The 19,725-nt window shown below is 40.4% G+C and overlaps 1 protein-coding gene across 4 annotated transcripts in view; it reads left to right on the top strand.

Moving 5' to 3' along the window:
• Positions 1-19,352, top strand: part of UBE3A (ubiquitin protein ligase E3A) — a 28,724-nt gene extending 9,372 nt beyond the window's left edge. For all 4 annotated transcript variants that reach the window (XM_056861696.1, XM_056861695.1, XM_056861694.1 and 1 more), the window contains 10 exons: positions 1,787-1,831; positions 5,169-5,479; positions 6,673-7,922; positions 12,717-12,861; positions 14,334-14,539; positions 15,621-15,785; positions 16,662-16,817; positions 16,918-16,991; positions 18,283-18,426; positions 18,664-19,352. In XM_056861696.1, the coding sequence (XP_056717674.1) occupies positions 1,830-1,831; positions 5,169-5,479; positions 6,673-7,922; positions 12,717-12,861; positions 14,334-14,539; positions 15,621-15,785; positions 16,662-16,817; positions 16,918-16,991; positions 18,283-18,426; positions 18,664-18,784 (2,574 nt within the window). In that variant the 5' untranslated portion in view covers positions 1,787-1,829 and the 3' untranslated portion in view covers positions 18,785-19,352. The remainder of the gene's footprint in view (positions 1-1,786; positions 1,832-5,168; positions 5,480-6,672; positions 7,923-12,716; positions 12,862-14,333; positions 14,540-15,620; positions 15,786-16,661; positions 16,818-16,917; positions 16,992-18,282; positions 18,427-18,663) is intronic.
• The last annotated feature ends 373 nt before the right edge of the window (positions 19,353-19,725 follow it).

Here is a 19,725-nt window from a genome sequence, read left to right as displayed (position 1 = left end):
TTTACACACAGGCAGCTAATGTCACTTCCAGATTTTATAGCAAACAGTAGTTTGCTGTTTCTCCTTTACTGACAAAAGCTGTGGATTCTGCTTTATTTGCAACCCAGGCTTCCAAACCAAGTTTAAACTGCTTTTTGAAATCCCATGTTTGCAGGAAAATCATATTCCATGGCTGGTTCAGATATGATAACAAACTGGGCTGGATCTAGCCTGGTTTTCCACTGGTGTAAAAGGGAGGAGGAGTTCCCTTTGACCACCAAAAAGGCTATAATGGCAGTTATGGGACCAGCAGGTGGGATGGATGGAGGCTGTAGTATCGATGGGAATCAGGGATGTTTCAGTGAAACAGTTATCTGGTACTAGCTAGCCCAATGGTAGAAATAAGTAGAAATAATTATTTGGCTGCCAAGTGCAAGGAGAGAGGGGGAGCATGTAAACAGAAGTTTCTCCAGGCGCCTTCACATAGCAGCAAACCATACTTTACTGTTACGGGTGATCCATGCCAGTAATAAGATCAATCTTTATACACACTGACATTCTGTATTATATGTTTTGCCATAGAGCGTAGCAGGTGTAAAAAAATTTTGCATTAGGAAGGCTTCAAGAGGTCACTTTCTTTCATATGTGGTTCACAGGGACTCAAAACTGAGAATGACTGTGCAACTTGCAGCCTGGTTTCACAGTTCATATTACAAATAGTGTTTGTGTGTAAGCTGATAAATTTCTTCTGTTAAGCATAGCACCAAGCTGTAGGCTATAGGTCATGCCTAAAAGGTGGGTAGCTATGTTCTTTGCCTTTCATGCATAATTGGGCCCTTGGGCAGTGACTTTGGTGAGAAGCTGAAGTAATCTAAGGGGAGCACTCTGAACAAGGTCTGTTGAGAAGTAAGTCTCATTTTACTCGGTGGGGCTTACTCCCAGGAAGATGTTCTTCAAGTTGCAGCCTGAGAGAGCCTGGCTACTGAACTGTTCTTGAGAGCAAGTCTGCAACACTAGCCTACTTAATTTATTACTGTTCAAAACCTTCCTTTGGCTCCATTATAGAAAAAGGAGCAAAGATACCCAGGCAACCGCTTTTGTCACTTCTACCAAAAAGTCGTAGCTCTGTTCCTAAACATTTTGACATTGTGTCTGCTTGAAATATACTTGCAGCATATTATAGTTTGTAGCTATTGAACATACATGAGCAGCTAGTGTTCATTCCATCGTCACAATTTACCTGCCGATACAAATCAAAGGACTTGGCTTTAGGGATACTGTAGGCTGGGTCCGTCTAGTCCAGTATTTTCTGGCCACAGTGCTCGGTGGTGTTTCCCCCCCCCCCAACCCTGCTATCTTAACTTCTGTAGTAAATAGTGAGAAGATTTCTGAAATGTGACCTAACTTTTTTTAATAGAAGCCATTTTTAACAAGATTTACTTGGCTCAAAAAAAAGCTTTAAATATGTGTAGTTGTGAGAATTAAGGCTTACGTGGAAGTACTTTTCAATGAAATCACTGATAGTGACTTCTAAGGATCAAACCAGATGTGATGGACATCATGGGTCTTCCCTGCTTTTACAACCATACACGGCCTTGACTTGGATTGAGGCCACCGGGTGGGGGGGGATTTAGCCTCATTAGTCTTCTGCCACTTTTGTTAATTCATCTTTGAAAGATCTTAATTGTGGATCTCCTATCTTGTCTATTTTAACCCTAGTACCGCAGTGCTAATGATGTGTTAATACACAGTTGTGCCACCTAGCTGAATGCCACATTGCTTAACAGTTTTTATTTATACCTTTCAGATCACCAGGAGAACCTCACTCTGAAACCATTGAAGCTAGCCGAATGTGAGTATAACTAGCATCTCAAAGACTGAGTTTGGCATACTGCATGTTAAAGCCAGATGCAGCATCAGTATTGCTTTAATGTAATTCTTTAACAACCACCTTTAAGTTGTACTTGAGATAAATTATTTAATGACCAATTCCTCAAGGGTAATAGTTTGCCCAGAACTGTACCTTTGAAAGCCCTGTCTGATACAAGATCTTTAGTTTTTAATTTTTTCTTCCAGCAGATGGTAGCATAGCAACATCCTTAAAATCTCTATCCCCATGTAATATTTTGGTAGCGTACTAACTGCAGTCCAGGTAAAGCTTCCACTGATTGAAGCTTCTGTAGCCTAAAAGGCTAACCTCCTTTAAAACTGGCTGCCTTGAGCCCGACCTTGATTGGGAAAGGCAGAGTAGAAGTCCAATAAATTATAATAATAAAAGTAATAATTGTAGAGCAACTGCGCCAAGTGAGAATGTTGTACCACCAAGTGTGTGCATTATTTACAGTCATAAGTTGCTCTTGTGGATTGCAGCCACACTCATCTACCAACTAAAATTAAGCTCTATCCAGTGCCTTAGCGATACAGAAAATGCTGTAATGCCATCGGTGGGAGAGCTGTGAATAACAAATTTGCGACATTATGCTTGTGGTTTCTATTTTCAATATTGTAATTTGAAATTACATGGCTGAAGGTTAGCTAATTTTTGACACTCCAGATGCATTACAATAACTCCCATCTTAGGTATGATGCTTGAATAATTTCTAACTGATTCCCTTGATTTGCCAGAAGTGGAGCTACATTAACTGCAAACATCATGGGATTAAAAACTAATGCTCTTTATGGACTACTTTTTAAAAAGAAACTCTTAAATTGGGTCCAAACTAAATTAGTGATTTCCACTGGTCCCCCTTCCTGCCTCCACTCCCATTGTTTTTTCTGGAATCCCTATCCCAACGGCACCACTCTGTGGAGTTAAGGGTGAGCAGGAAAGTTCTCTCTGTATATGGAAAATTTAGACGAGATCCAATCCCTTCTTGGTAGGATGGCAACAAGGCAACAGTGCTGTTGCTCTGTAACCTGGTAGAAAGAAGGAAGAGAAGAACATTAGTCATAAGAGTGAATATTTTTAATGTCGTTTTGTCTTTTATTTAGGAGAGGGGAGGGTAGTTAGTACCAAGATTTGACAGCTGGTGACATGACATGTGTTGATTGACTCCCTTACCCTTGTGTAACACCAATTTATTAGATTGTAGGGATCCATTATTTGTGTGCTCAAACAGTGATATTTCACATTTGTAATAGATCAGGCCTAATACTATTTTTCTAAAACTTTATAATTTTCATGCCAGTAACTTTCTCATGGATTTTACTATGTTTAGCGTAACACTGGCTGCAGGGTTTGGGGCCCTTGGGTGTTGTTCACCCACAGTTGCCCACCAGTCCTGGGAGGGCTTATCACTGACTGCCCCTGGCCAGGGACAGACATTTGTGTGAATAATCAGATACAGCCTAATGCTTAAAGGTTGTCTTCATTTTACAGCATGGATAACACCAAATAACACTCTCACGGTAGAATGTTTACCTTGCATATGAACTTTTATAATAGGTCAGAGATGTACATGGAATAGTTTTATTGGATCAGAAACCTGTATTTGGTGCCTTTATTCCTAGCATAATCTGTATGCTCTGAGAAATCCAGTTTCAATAGCAACATAAGGGCTGAAATGCATTTATTCAGAAACATGTGTGTGTGTTTTTTTAAGAGAGTGTATAAAACACTTTCAGCAAGGGCGAATTGAGGCTGAAAGACAGCAGTTTCTTTTTTAAAAGTTTCCTTGATTACTGAATAAATAATTGATTTGGACCCTACATTTAGTACCAGATAACATGCAGGCCTCTTGGTCTGGGCACTGAGTTGACCCAGAGCATCACTTTAGCATCACCTATAATGATTGTTGGCCAAGCTAAATGATAGCAACACATCCTTCTTCTTTCAGTGTGATGGAAAGTGCCATCAAGTCACAGCTGACTTTTGGCAACCATGTAGGGTTTTCAAGGCAAGAGATGCTCAGAAGTGGTTTGCCATTGCCTGTCTCTGCTTAGCAACCCTGGACTTCCTTGGTGGTCACCCATCCAAGTACTAACCAGGACCAGCCCTGCTTAAATTCTGAGATGGGTTGAGATCAGGCTAGCCTGGGCCGTCTTTCAATGTGGTCTGTCCAAATAATGTGTTGGGTAGAATTTCAGACTAGGGACAAAAGCATGAAGATGCTAAACCTTGCTTGTGATTCCCCACGTTTCAATAAAATGTGTATGGAGCGTATGGAAACACCTCCTCCCTCCCAGCCTTACCTTTTATACATATTTCAGGCAGATTGATCTGGTTTGACCTCAAGTTAGGCTGAGTGAAACTCAAATCAACTTTGTTTAAGGAAATTTATGGTGGGGCATGATGTCCTAATTGGCAGGTTATGGTTTGTGATGAGCAGCAAACCAGAATCTGCACTTCATTTGAAGTTATTTTGCAAGCTGTGCTTTGGATAACAAATGTGTGGATATAACAATTCAGTAGCCATTAAAGCCCTCAAGCATCATAAGATTATGCAACACTTTGATCTTCATTCCCCCAAGAAAGGGCAGTCTTCCTGAGGACACTTAGTGGTCCTGTGTGTCCAAGTGAAACCTGTTAGGTACCCAATGGTGTTCTGTAAAGCTTAATCAATTGACATCCTTTCTAATACACTAATTACAAAACTTTTAAAAATACAGGGCCAGGCTCGCTTTCCCCGCTGCCCCCCCTCTCCCAGGCACAGTCAGGCTGCCCATTGGTTTGCATGGCAGTAGACCTGGCCTCCTGACTGAGACAGGAGGCCAGGTCTACTGCCATGCAAACCAATGGGTAGACCCGGTCTCCGTGGGGGGGGGGTCTCCCATTGGTTTGCATGGCAGTAGACCTGGCCTCCTGACTGAGACAGGAGGCCAGGTCTACTGCCATGCAAACCAATGAATAGACCTGGCCTCCCTGGGGCATTCACTCCATAAAACAAGTTTTTAGAGGAGGAAAACAAGATTTTTTCTTGTTTTCCTCCTCTAAAAACTAGGTGCGTGTTATGGTCAGGTGCGTGTTATGGAGCGAAAAATACGGTAGCCTCCCCATAATAAATTGTGCAACAGATAATTTTATTCAGCTGCAGCTTGCATTTCAGGTTCTCTTTATATGTAGTATCTCTTGAATTGAGAGAAATTACTTCAGTGCCTTACTAATCTGTGCTTTGCTTGTCAGTTGAATGAGCTTGGTATATGAAAGCCATACTAATCCTTGTGCTTACTTGTTTGAATGTTTGGTACAGGAAGCGAGCAGCTGCAAAGCATCTAATAGAACGCTACTACCATCAGTTAACTGAGGGCTGTGGAAATGAAGCCTGCACGAATGAATTTTGTGCTTCCTGTCCAACATTTCTCCGTATGGATAACAATGCAGCAGCCATTAAAGCCCTCGAGCTTTATAGGATTAATGCAAAACTCTGTGATCCTCATCCCTCCAAGAAAGGGACAAGCTCGGCTTACCTAGAAAACAATTCCAAAGGTGCCCATAACAACTCCTGCACTGACAGAAAAATGAACAAGCGGGAAATGCAAGGCCCAAGGGATGACTTTAAAGGTAAGGTGCTTTGGGATTTCCAACGGTACTTCGGAACCTTCCGTCTGTATTTATCTTGTAACCGTGCAACTGTTCTAGTGGTTCTGCTGCCGTTTTGCACACCTGTTATGATGGAAGTAGACACTGGATATATCGTGGTTCTTTTTCACAGCACAACAAAAATCCAGCCTTGCCTCCATTTTAATGGCTTGTGTCACTGGCAGGTACAATAATACAAATGTCAGGGCCCCACATCGCATGTTAAAAACAGGTACTGCCTTCTAGATAGCTAGACATCAGAATTCTGCAAAAGTGGCCAGCTGGGTTCCTAACTAGCTTCTTGAATATTTAGGATTAAAGAGTTCTTTCTCCTGAAGCATACTGTCACGGTAGGTTTCTGAATTATCAGATGCACCCTTGTGATCACAGCATACTTCTCCTGCAACAAGGATGAAATTGCATACCTTGGCCAAGCAGAGTCCTGCCACCAATATGTGTGAGCGTGCTCTGTTTTCTGACAGGAAAGTCAGATGATACTTGCTACAAGGGTTGCCAGCCTCCAAGTGGTGGCTGGAGATCTCTTGGGTATACAGCTGCTCTTCAGGTGACAGAGATCCATTCACCTGGAGAAAATTGCCGCTTTGGAAGGTGTAATCTATGGCATTATACCCCTTAGAAGTCTCTCCCCAAGCCCCTCCTTTCTCAGGCTCCACCCCCAAAATCTCCAGGTATTTCCCAACCCAGAGCTGGCAACCCTCCTTGTTACAGCCTCAGTTCTCCTCTGTGTTTTCCAGATGTAGAAATGTAGTTCAGTTCTGTGGCTGCAGTAAAAGAGATGTGGATATTGGAGGGCTGTGATTTTGCCAGTTGCCCAGTTAAAGAACCAGTATCGTCCATTGTGGCTGCTACTTTTCCATCTGTTTTCTCTCCTCTTGTTGACTATGTCTGCAGTCTCTTTGGATCTTTGACAGAGAGGCTGTCACAAGCCAGATTGGTAGGAGCAATAACATATCACTATGTTTGCTAGTTGAGGAATCACTATGGGGTCTGGCAGCTTTATGCCGTTGCACAAGTACATTCTGGTCTCCAGTAGTGAAATGCAAAAGTTGTATGCCTATTGAGGTTGGCAAATTGTGATTCTCTTAGTGTCTTATACATTGATGTGTCTGACATGAGTTCAAAAAGCTTTTCCGGTTTTGTTTTTAACTTTCTAGATGTGACTTTCTTAACAGAAGAAAAGGTATATGAAATTCTTGAGCTATGTGGAGAAAAAGAGGACTATTCCCCTTTAATCCGTGTCATTGGGCGAGTGTTTTCTAGTGCCGAGGCATTGGTACAGAGTTTTCGAAAAGCCAAGCAGCATACTAAGGAAGAACTAAAATCTCTTCAAGGAAAGGATGAAGATAAGGACGAAGATGAAAAGGAAAAGGCTGCTTGTTCTTCTGCCATGGAGGAAGATTCGGTTGCACCATCATCATCATCCAGAGTAGGCGATAACACACAGGGGGATAACAACCTACAAAAACTAGGCCCAGATGAAGTGTCTGTAGACATTGATGCAGTCAGACGGGTCTATAACAGATTACTTTCTAACGAAAAAATAGAATCTGCCTTTTTAAATGCACTTGTGTACTTGTCACCCAATGTGGAATGTGACTTGACTTACCATAATGTGTACTCTCGAGATCCCAACTATCTCAACTTGTTTATTATTGTTATGGAAAATGGTAATCTTCATAGTCCTGAGTATCTGGAAATGGCACTGCCGTTGTTTTGCAAAGCAATGAGTAAGTTACCCCTCGCAGCCCAAGCAAAACTGATCAGATTGTGGTCAAGGTATAGCGCAGACCAGATTCGACGAATGATGGAAACGTTTCAGCAGCTTATCACCTACAAAGTCATAAGCAACGAATTCAACAGTCGAAATTTAGTCAATGATGATGATGCCATTGTTGCTGCTTCAAAGTGCTTGAAAATGGTTTACTATGCAAATGTAGTAGGAGGGGATGTGGATACAGATCATAACGAAGAGGAGGATGAAGAGCCTATCCCAGAATCCAGTGAGCTGACACTTCAAGAACTGCTGGGTGAGGAGAGAAGAAATAAAAAAGGGCCTCGAGTAGACCCACTGGAGACTGAACTTGGAGTAAAAACTATAGATTGCCGAAAACCACTTATCCCCTTTGAAGAGTTTATTAATGAACCACTGAATGATGTTCTAGAAATGGACAAAGATTACACTTTCTTCAAGGTAGAAACAGAAAACAAATTCTCCTTTATGACGTGCCCCTTCATATTGAATGCTGTTACCAAGAACCTGGGATTGTATTATGACAACAGAATCCGCATGTACAGTGAACGACGCATTACTGTACTCTACAGTTTAGTTCAAGGACAGCAGTTAAATCCGTATTTACGGCTTAAAGTGAGACGTGATCATATCATAGATGATGCGCTTGTCCGGGTAAGTAGCTCTACCTTGTGGGTGTGGGGGGAATAGAAGACAGTATGTTTCTTCATTATCTCTTTATCACTTTATTATCACTATTATCCTGGATTTATTTAAGGTGATATGTGTCTCGTACAGTTACTGTAAATAGTATTAGAGGGTTACTGCTGCTGTGGAAGTCTCTGGCTATACATGTATGTAAGATTGCTCCCACAATTTGACATGTGTTTATGAATGTGTTTGTGTAATGATTCTTTGAAAATAGCATCCTTGCTTACTGCACTTACGCTACAATCAAAGCAATTCATTAAGAGTCTTAACCTCTGCACAAATAGTCTGGTACACATCTTGGCTTTTGTCTAGCATTAGCCTTTCAAAAAGATATTTGAGATTTTTCACTCAGGGAAGATGAGTCTTTGGATAAAAGTATCACACTGCATATTAAATTATAGATTACGTCTTTTTACTGTAAAATCCTTTAGGTGCTATATTTTGTTATACATTTTTTTTACAGTGGCGATGCTTATTTTTATTGTTTTTAGGAAATTTTCCAGCATTGTCCACATAGTTGCATCTGAAGGATAATGAGCAGGATCCTTCTCTCTAGGATACTTGAGGCATACATAGCATCATGGCTTTTCTTCCTTCCATGTAGTATATGCTGCTCCTTCCTATAGGTTCTAATGTGTAAGTAAAGGAAGCATAAAATATGTCTTAGTCCTATGTGTCTTGCAGTTCAGAGTCCTAGTTTGCAGGCAACAAACAAATTGCAGTTTGTGAAAGCACCTGATTCAGGTGTCACAAGAAATTGTGGCTTATTGAAGATTTCTTGGTTTACAGTCTCAGGAGGGATGGTGGAAGGAGTGCACGAGCCTGAGAACTTCGATATGTTCTTGCCATAAACCATCTGAATGTAGGCAGGAGGCGGGAAAGTCACACCATGCAGAAATACTCCAGTGGATCCAAGCCATTACTTCTACTTTTTAAAACTTATGAACTGATATTTTTCTGCATTCTGGGGAGCCCCCTAAGCACCACAGGCTTGGATTGCATTATTCCCCTCACACTTCGCTCCAGCTGCTTTTAGAGGCTGTCCTCTGCTGGGGCACCCATTTCTTCAGCCCCTGGCACTTCCACTTACTCAAGACCTATGTTTTTTAAGGAGCCCTTGGGCAAGCGGAAGTGCTGGCAGCCGAAGAAGTGATTGCCACAGCAGAGGACAGCCTCCACAGCATCCAGAGAGAAGCACAAGAGGAACAGTGTTGTAGGATCTGAACCATAGTAACCCCTGCTTTTTCTGTGGATGGCCCTGTTTTGCTGCCCTCTGGTAGGCACAAGATCAAGTGCGTTATTAAGACTGACAAGCTGGAACCAAGAGAGCATTCCGTATTTCCTGGAGTACGTTCCGTTTTCCTCGGGCGGTGGTATTCATTCTCTCTCCCCTGCCCCCAAGTATGTACAAACCCCTAGCCCTGTTGTGCTGCATTTGTAATTATACTAGAGGATAGCCAGCTTATTTCAAAAACAATGCTTACAGTTTGTATTACTAGTGTATAGTTCAGCAAGAATAATATAAATCCTTAAATAACTTTTCCAGTTAAGCAATTGCTTTATTTCTCTGGTACTGGCAGAGCACTCTTATTTTAATCCTCATATAAATAGTCTGGAAGTTGTTGATTTTGCCCGTACACTGGTTGGCACCTGTAGAAAACCCTGCTCTGATGAGCTAAGCTGTCATGGCGGAGTGTAGGGAGAGAGGCAGTCTGCCGATATGAGGATCCGTGGCCATGAAAGCCTTTGTATGCAATACCTTAAATTGAGCCCAGTAACTGATAGGCAGCCGGTGAAGTGCCCTGCAGGATGGGAGTAATATGCGTGCTCCATCTAGCTCCTGATAATAGTCAAGCCATGGCATTCTGTACCAATGGGAGTTTCTGAATTGGTTTTGAAGGGAAACCAAAATACAATGATTTACGGTAGTCTAGTCTTGATGCTACTGTGGCATGAATCCAGCTGGCCAGATCAGCCATATCAAGGTAAGAGGCCATCTTTCAAGCTAAACTGAGTTGGAAGAAAACCTTTTTTGCAGCTGCATTAACTTGCTGAACGTTGGGTCTAGTGTAGCCCCAAGGCTCTTAACCGAGTCAGCGAGGGTCAGCTGAACTCCCATCAAAAGTGGGGAGGCACAGCATCCTTCAAGAGCTCTGCCTTTTCAGGGTTTGGTTTCAATTTCTTAATTCTTAGCCAATTTACCACCACGGCCAAGCAGCGATTCAGGACCTCTACCACATCACCAGGGGATTTGGATAAGGTTATGTAGAGCTGGGTATCATCCACTTATTGATGGCATCCTACCCCAAAGCAAAGAATGGTTTGTACTAAAGGCTTTACATAGAGATTGAAAAGTGGGGGATTAATCCAGTGTGTGACTTTGTATGTGGACACATCACAAGTTTCACATGTTGGGCCCATCAAAATTTGATAGAGGCCCAAGGCTGTCAAATAAACTGAAATCCTGAGCTGGTTCTGGCAAAGTATCTCAAGTTGTACAACCCATTTGCTTCACAACATCATCAGAACAAAATCTTTCTCTGAATCTAACAACAGGATTAGATTGGTAACACATAACGGATGTGTACGTTCACTTAAAACATGTAGATTATATTGTCTCCAGGAATATTTTGCCTTAACTAGTTGGTTAGTATATAACCGTACTCTATGAAATACCTTTTTGAACTCATCATTTCAGTAAAAACTGCTAGTTTTTAAGGGAAATTCTATCACATCTTCAGATTCAATTTATTAATATGGCAAAGCCATTGAAATATTCATATCGATTACAAGGTAGAATTAAAAGATACAGTATCTAAAACTATAGGATATATAATTCTTAAATAGATAAATAAATTAGCTAAAAACCTCAGTATCACATCTTCATATTTAATTGCTCATATCATATTCTTGGTCTTTGATTTTAATGACTTTGTTCCACATGACTGAAATTTATGAGGTGCCTTACTGCAGTCTAAAAATAAAACGTTGACCCAATTTTAATGTTGCCTATAAACTTCGTTATAATGGAACTACAAAAGTTTTCTTTTTTAAAAAGTATGTGTTATGAGTTTAAAAGGAGTATGTTGACTCAGAAGCTGCATTAATTGTGACCTGTGAGGGTCAGGAAGGAGTCTCACCAACCCAATGACTTCTTCCTCTGCCAAGAAACTGGCAGTTTCAACAAGCCATCCAGTTCAGCTTCTGCAAGAGCAAAGAGAATGTACTCTTGATTATACTAGTGCTTATGTCCAGATCTTAAGTGACTACTATATTAGAAGTATAGAAAGATATTCTGCTAGGTTTCATTTATCCAGTGATGGTAACTTGTTTTACCCATACCGATAGTGTAGGAGCATGGCTCACTTGCTTTGTACTGTCTTCAAGCTGAATATTGAACTGTTATTGGGATCAGTTTGAATTCAAGGGCCCATTTTTATGGCTGTGTAAATAGGTGCTTAAACATTCTCCTCTAAACGTAAAAAGATAACTGCATGTACAACACCTCTGCATTCCAGAAATGCAGATAATACAGGGTTCACTGCTAGATAAACAGTGTAGTCCTAAGCACTCTTCTAAACCCATTAACTTCAGTGGTGCTAGAAAGGTATAACTGCTTATCATTGCACATGGTGAGTGATGTAATATTTGGAGTTTTATGATTGATGGTTTGAAGGGTTGTTTATATTCTGTGTGCTGGCAATAAAATTTATGGCCACAAGAGCATCATTATCTCTAGCTCAGTTTTGTCAAATGCACAGGAACTATTTTACGGGGGGTGGGGGTGGGAGGTGTTTCTGTGTTGAAATGTGGCCAGAGGGTTATAGGCAGCCAGGGTTACAATGATACCATAGGCATTGCTCATCAGGGGAAGTACCTTTCTTCTCTCCTCCTGCACATTCTGTCCCAATTGACAGCTTCTGACCTGTTGTATAGTAGGGTTGTCAAACCGGTCAGCTGATTGGTCAAATATGCTCAATTGACTACCTATTTCACTGTATTAAAGCACTGTCAGATATTTTTGAAGTCAAAATTGTGCTGTGTAGGTGGTTGCTTATCGTTTAAAAACATCTGTTGTGTTATTTGTAAGCAAGGTCAGCTTCTAAACTTGAACAATGAATGCTGGGTTGAACTGAACTTGTGTAGATTTATATGCAAAATGAAACTAGCGTTTCAGGCCTGAACTAGAATGACTTTCCTCTCATAGTGATTACTAAATTATTGGGAATATCAGGACTTTGTGCCAAAGTGAGACGCCTGGGGGTCTGTACCTGCACGACTATGACAATTAGGAACGTCTGCTATAACAAACTCATGGTACCAGCTTAATTCCAGAGTTTTGATGGATTTACCCACAGGTAGCAGTTAATACTGCAGCACTCTTCCTGGATCCCAGCTGGCTTCCTGCAGCAGCAGCAGCACCCAAAGATGGCTCGTGGTATCTCACCCTTGCACGCACCCCCCCCCCCCTGCATTTTAGCTGGGAAGCCAGGACCCAAATAAGCCACAGAACTTGGATGTGCACAGCCTTAATAGAGATCTTGGGGGTAGGCACAGATCTATAGAGAAGCCATGGCCTAGAAAAGGCATTCAGTTTCTACTTAATCCAATCCAATTATTAAGGTATATATTGGAAATTAAAACAGTGGCTGTTTCATCCTTGTGGTACCTTGTGTTAAAAGATAAATTATCTCTTTGGTATATCCAGCGCATATAAAGAGGACGTACTAAAGAAGTATGTTGTTTTTCATCCAACAGTTAGAAATGATTGCCATGGAAAATCCAGCAGACTTGAAAAAGCAATTATATGTGGAATTTGAAGGAGAACAAGGAGTTGATGAAGGAGGAGTTTCCAAAGAGTTTTTTCAGCTAGTTGTAGAGGAAATCTTCAACCCTGATATTGGTATGTACTCAATTCCTTATGTTATTGTGCAGATGGTGGTTGCTGTCCATTGATTCTAGCCAGTTTTTTCCCTCTGGGTTTTCATTCCTTTACGGGAACCCATCATCTACCTTACTTCCAGACTGTGCTTCTAAGGTCTTATCTGCCCATACTTGTTTTGAAGTGGTAGACTGGACTGGGCCACTTTAGAGTGCAGGCAGGTCATGCTATTTTTAACATTGCTTTGTGTAAACATATGTACCAACATACCTTAAGGACAACCTTCTCCCCTACAAACTTACCTGTTCACTCCAGCCTTCTTTGGAGGCCCTGCTTTGGTTGCCCTTGCTATATGAGACTAGAGAGGTGGTGACCTGAGAAAGGGCTTTCTCAGTCGTAGCACCAAAACTTTGGAACTCCCTCCCCAGGGAGATTCGTCTGTCTCCCATTATTGGTGTTTCTATTTTACAATTTTAAATGTTGTTTTAATTGTTCAAATATTTTTATGTGCGCCATCTCCGGGACCCCAATTAGCATTAAAATGTTTTAAATAAATTAATTAAAGTTAACAAACAAAAAATCACTGCAAGAAAAAGTAGCAGCCTCCTCTCTTTTGTACTAGTTTTCTACTTGGAGGGAGTTTTTCTATATGCACGAGCATGATCTCTCTCTTCTTCACTCCCCCAGTTTGAAGAACACAATCCATTCTGTCTCATTTTGCTGCATGTGTAGACCAGGCTTAATATCTGTTAAGCAAGTCTATGACCTGGAGAGGCCAGGTTAGCTCAATCTCATCAGATCTCAGAATCTAACCAGGGTTGGCCCTGGCTAGTATTTGGATGGGAGGCCTCCAGGGAATAACAGGGTAGTGACAGGGTCTGTGGAGAAAGGCAATGGCAAACCACTCTGAACATCTCTTGCTTTGAAAACCCTATGGGGTCATCATAAGTCCGCTGTGGTTTGATGGCACTTTCCATCACCACCGAGTCTCAGAGATTATCTGTATTCATACCAGAGTTGCTTTTTCCATGATGCCCTTACAGTCACTTTTTTGCTCTCTAGCCATTGATACAACCTTGTGACAATTCAGCAAAATCACATGGAAAGCCTTTTTGTGACTGCACCTACTGTTCCGTGGAGGTGGAGATCATGTTTGAACATTTACTACATCAAATTACTTGTGGGTAGAGAACTAGCCCTGACCTTAACCATCTACCTGAAATATTACCTGTTCTTGCACAGGGCCTTTATACAGTCTCCCCTACCATCCTGGCTCCTTCCTGTGAGCTTACTCAACATCCCCATGAGAGTTGTACTCTGTTAATATATAAACAAAGCTATATAGATAGGCCCTAAGACACGTTTGAAAGCCTTTTCTTTTTGAAAGTCTTAATTTTAGCCGTGTAGAATGAGAGATCAATGTTTATATGTTTCCAAAATTAGAAAAATGTCTTGCTTTCTTTTAGTTTTCAATACATTAACATTTTTTACAGGTATGTTCACTTATGACGAGTCAACAAAATTGTTTTGGTTTAACCCATCCTCTTTTGAAACTGAGGGACAGTTTACACTGATAGGAATTGTCCTGGGTCTGGCCATTTACAATAACTGTATTCTGGATGTTCATTTTCCGATGGTCGTCTACAGAAAGCTAATGGGCAAAAAAGGAACGTTCCGTGATCTGGCAGACTCTCACCCTGTAAGTTCAGTGTGTTCCAATTTTCCTACAATGTGGGGGAAAAATATTGTACTTGTTTTTATTATACTTGTTTTTATTGTATGTTGTTTGATAAGAATAATTCTCAGTATTCGTATAGCATTTTTGACTGTTCAGAGCACTTCATGCTATTACCATAATCATGCCTATAGCCTTCTAAGATCAATATACCTAATATATCTAATTCGCAACGTGACCTCATCTGCGGTTATTTAAATCCACAGATAGGGGCTATGTAGAGAGAACAGAGATACCTCAACAAACCTAGAAAGACTTCCAGGTTTGCAGAAAAATTAAAAAAAATAAAGAAAATTGGGGAGGGGGTGTTAAATTCCTTCTGTCGGCCTGGCACAAATGGAAGATGAAGAGGGAGGGAGGGCTGCAACCATGTGAGTCAGATAGGCAGAAACAGTGGTGATATTGCAAAATATTCAGAGTTAAATTTTATCTTAAAAGAATAATGCACTGATAAAAACAAAGTACTGCTTGATATTCTCAGTGTAGCTTCCCCCCCCCAAAAAAAAAATAGGAGAAGCTTGCATGTTTTAAAAAATGACCTTAAGTATAATTTAAAAGATCTTGCATATGGCCCTCTTTCCTGAGAGTCTGCCAAACTTTTAGGTATCTTTTTGAACTCTTGGGACTAAGCTAAACATTACACAGCAAACCCACGAAATATTCTTGTTATATGCTGTCATAGATAGGAAAGCCACATAGAAAAATTTTGATTGGAAAAAAACCTGCATGAAAAAGACTGATGTCCTTCCTTTCCACTGATTGAATTCGCAACTTCCCACGGCTAAAACTTTCACATTTTAAAAAAGACACATTTTAAAAAGGCATCAGCTTATGTGTGTCTACCATATAACATTTAGTTTGGATCTCAGTATCCATACTCACTGCAATCGACAAAATAGGCTCCAGTCCTCAAAAGTTTATACAGGAATAAAGTCTTGTTCGTTTTAAACTGCATCTAGATTCCAGATTATTTTCTCATATACTCAGTTACCAATATTGTGACGAAGGTTTTAAAGCTATGTAAAGTATGCCTCTTTCATTTTAGGTTCTCTATCAGAGTTTAAGAGACTTATTGCAGTATGAGGGGAGTGTGGAAGACGATATGATGATAACCTTCCAGATATCTCATACGGATCTCTTTGGTAATCCAATGATGCATGATTTAAAGGAAAATGGAGATACAATCCCTATTACAAATGAAAACAGAAAGGTAATACGACAGGGCATGCCTTCAACTATGAAGTGATTACTTGAGCATTACCCCATAATTGCAGTTACACCAGAGCCAGCCCAATTCTGTCACCTGGCTATATTATGCAAATTTAATACATTTGCATGATCTGTTAGTCTGCATAATTCTGCAATGTGTTTGCATATGCTGTTCTTCTGCAGGTCATATTGAGGCACAAATAAGCTATTCACAGCATAGATGTCTCTCCCCCACCACTCTGAAAATGCTGTTTAGTCCCATCTCTGCCTTCCAAGACTTTTACAATTTGTTGTCCACACATTCCAGTATATCTTCACAGCCTTTTACAGCAATCAGAGCTAGGGTTCTGAGGAAGATTTTTTTTCCCCTGAACTTGGCAGGGTTTATTCTATATATTCAATTGTGTGCAAATAAAGTATATTAACTAATGGGGAGAGTGCAGGCCACAAGGTGTTGCTGTTCCCCATGTCTTTGGGGTTGGTGTAGTTCTCTTGTACCATTGAAATAAGGGATGCCAGCTCAGCTGTGCTGGAAAGTTCTTTTGAAATGACAGTAATCCAGGGTGGTTTTTAAATACTTTCAGCCCTGTAGAAGTAAATGTTGCAAAAGATTTGGCACATGACAGAAATAATGTGGTTTGCTTGTTTTTGAGAGTAATCTGGTTCATAGGAGTAAAACAAATGCTTTGAAGTGGGTTCAAAATTACCACCATCTTTAATTATTGAAATCCAAGTTAATTAATTTTCTCTAATTATCTCTGTGTTATGAAGGCAGTGTAGAAACAGGAAAAAGTCAATATTGGAGGGGGGAATTATATGACCTTTTCTTTGAGACCACTAAGGACAATTGGCATTGTTTTTGCTTCTTATTGAACAGGAATTCGTCAATCTGTATTCTGACTACATTCTCAACAAATCAGTGGAGAAACAGTTCAAGGCCTTTCGAAGAGGGTTTCACATGGTAACCAACGAGTCTCCCCTAAAATATTTATTTAGACCAGAAGAGATTGAATTGCTTATTTGTGGAAGTAGGGTAAGACATCTTTTATGTGCATAAAAATGATCAATTGCCTTTTGCTGCTTGATCCTAAAGCGAGAGGTTGTAGTGGTGATACACTGTCTTGTATTTCCAGAATCTAGACTTTCAAGCACTAGAAGAAACTACAGAGTATGACGGCGGCTATACCAGAGACTCTCTGATTATTAGGTATGGGGTTTTAGCTTTGCATCAGCAGAATGTAAAAACCAGTGTGTCTCAAACATGTCATGCATATTCCCAACTATGATGACCATAAATGACATAGTGGTGAGTGTTAGAAGGGGGATATTAAGGTGTTTGCAGTGTGAATCTTTCATACAGTTAAAACAGAAAAATTTGTCCTTCCCTTTATTATTACACTGACCAAAGTTCTTGAGCAAAGTCAATACAGATACAAGATAAAATACAAAACAGTAAAATACAGCATAACAAATTAAAACCCATCTCTTGAACAACATAAAGAAACCACAGGCCCTAAGAATTTGGCAACAGAACACATTATTTCCAGAATGGTATCTTCCAGCAAAAAAGTGATTTGACAGGCAGCTATTTACTCAGGATAGGTGTAATCCAGAGATCTCTGTGTGGTGTCCATTGATCACAGAATAAGATGAAGTGATCTATGGTCTCTATTACTCCAGATGCACAGCAACAGTAGCGGTCAGAATATGGACAGAAAATGTTGTGTGTTGTTTAGTCAGCATGACTATTTGGGAAGGTCAGGGTTTGCTCAAAACAAGGGACCAACAAACTCCCAAATTCCATAAGGTCTTCAATAATTGTTACTGAAGACAAGAGACTCTCCAGTGACTGAGAGGAACATCAGGTAGCTTAGAAGGGAACGGTTGGCCAGAGTCCTGAAACACACAGAAAATACTGCTAGAATGGGTTCGAAGGGAGAGACCAGGTCAGCTGCCGCTTCCCATGTCTTTACTGCAAGTGGGGCAGCTAACCTATCTAGCCTGTTGTTAGTGTGAGGGACCATGTTCGAGTGAGATGTGTGTACTCCAGAGATCTCTCCTGGCAGTCATATACAGGCCTCTCTGCAGGTAGGTCCCTGCTCTAGACCTTATATTTGATGTGGGTGATTTCAGGCATATCAGTTACTTGCACTGCTGAAATCCCACTCCTTCCAAGTGTCTGACACATGATCTCTCTGAAATGCAGTTGCTGATGATCTGACCACAGTTCTGTTTAGGCTGCAGCTCGCTTCTGGAAAGAGTATTGCTAAGAATACGCATGTGGAAACTTCCTTCTGGTTCTGTAGGTTCATAACTGGATCAAATCATCAATGTGTCTTCCTGTGTAGGATGCCCAAGAGGTAGTACAGTTTGAGGGACCAAAAGAGTGCAGCTTTATCCAAGTTATCTCTAGGAAATGCAAGGTATTATTTATGCAAGTAATCTTTTACTGTTCTTCTGCCCAGCATTTTTATGTTGTTTACTTTTCACCTCTATAGGGAATTTTGGGAAATCGTCCATTCATTTACAGATGAGCAAAAAAGACTGTTCCTCCAGTTTACAACAGGCACAGATAGAGCACCAGTAGGAGGACTTGGAAAACTAAAAATGATTATAGCCAAAAATGGCCCCGACACAGAAAGGTAAGAATTTAGATGTTCTAAATCTCTTTTTAAAGACACAGATTTTTAAAGAATCTTTCCAATTCTTTTGCCGTTAATGATGCTGCTTTGATAAAGTGGTGTGTTAAAAAGTTAATAAAGGCATAATTCAAATCTTGCCTATAGAATAACAGTGGGGGGTTTTTTCAAGGCAAATTATGTTTGGAGCAAATCAGCACATTCTCCTGGAAGGTAATTCTTTTCTCTTCTGTTCCCTAGGTTACCTACATCTCATACATGCTTTAATGTCCTTCTGCTTCCGGAGTACTCCAGCAAAGAGAAACTTAAGGAGCGATTGTTGAAGGCCATCACATATGCCAAAGGATTTGGCATGCTGTAATAAAATAAATAAAAATAACAAAAGGGATAAAGAGATTGGTGGTGATGGTGTCCCTGTCCCAAAAAATAAATCAAGCCCCCATAAAAGGCCATAAGATATAACAAGCTACAGTAGTCACCTGTGTTTGTGCCTCCCTTCTTCACTTGGGGACATTTGGGCTGGAACAGCAGATTTCAGCTGCTTCTATGAACAAATTATTTTCTTTTAGCGTGAAAGTGTTACATATTCTTTCACTTGTATGTACAGAGAGGTTTTCCTGAATATTTATTTTAAAGGGTTAAATCACTTTTGCTTGTGTTTATTACTGCTTGAAGTTGAGCCTTTTTTTGAGTATTTACAAGAAAACAAAACTGTACTCTTCTCCCACCCCCACCCCACACAGAAAATATTGCCATCATTTGTAGATCGTGTAACCTTTAAGTCTGTGCTACATTTTTGTCCCAGTAATCAAAATCAGGAACTGTACTTTTTTGAACAGTTTTGCTTTTGAAACTTGAAGTCTTGCGGGGTGGGGGGGGAAATGGTATGATGCAATGACTGCTGTTCTAGCCCCCAAAGAAATTTGTGGGGGGGGGGGAATCTTTAAAATCAATAAAAATGGAAGGGAGAACTTGGAATGTTAAGCTGCAGCCTTGAGAATTTGACTTTAGTCACAGCACAACAATTAAAAAAAATCTCATTTCACTATATATGTTGTCTTTCACATGTCTTGTCTTGTAGCATACTGTATTTTTAATTAGCAAGGTTTTTAGCTATATGAAAAGCGTAAACATAGGTTGGGATTTTTCTTTTTTTAAAACAATGTTTACTGGGGAAAGTGCATTTTCAGCCAAACCGCATTAGAATAGAGTGAAATGTGTTGTGGAAGAAAATGGATAGAAAGTTGGGGTCTATAAACAAAAGCATGTGGAAGTGCACTTAAAATGAAATTTTAATTGCCT

This window comes from Euleptes europaea, chromosome 16 (genome assembly GCF_029931775.1).
Source record: "Euleptes europaea isolate rEulEur1 chromosome 16, rEulEur1.hap1, whole genome shotgun sequence".
Taxonomy (NCBI): Eukaryota; Metazoa; Chordata; class Lepidosauria; order Squamata; family Sphaerodactylidae; genus Euleptes; species Euleptes europaea.
Note: the sequence above shows the minus strand (reverse complement) of the source record. Positions and strands in the feature narration are given on the sequence as shown.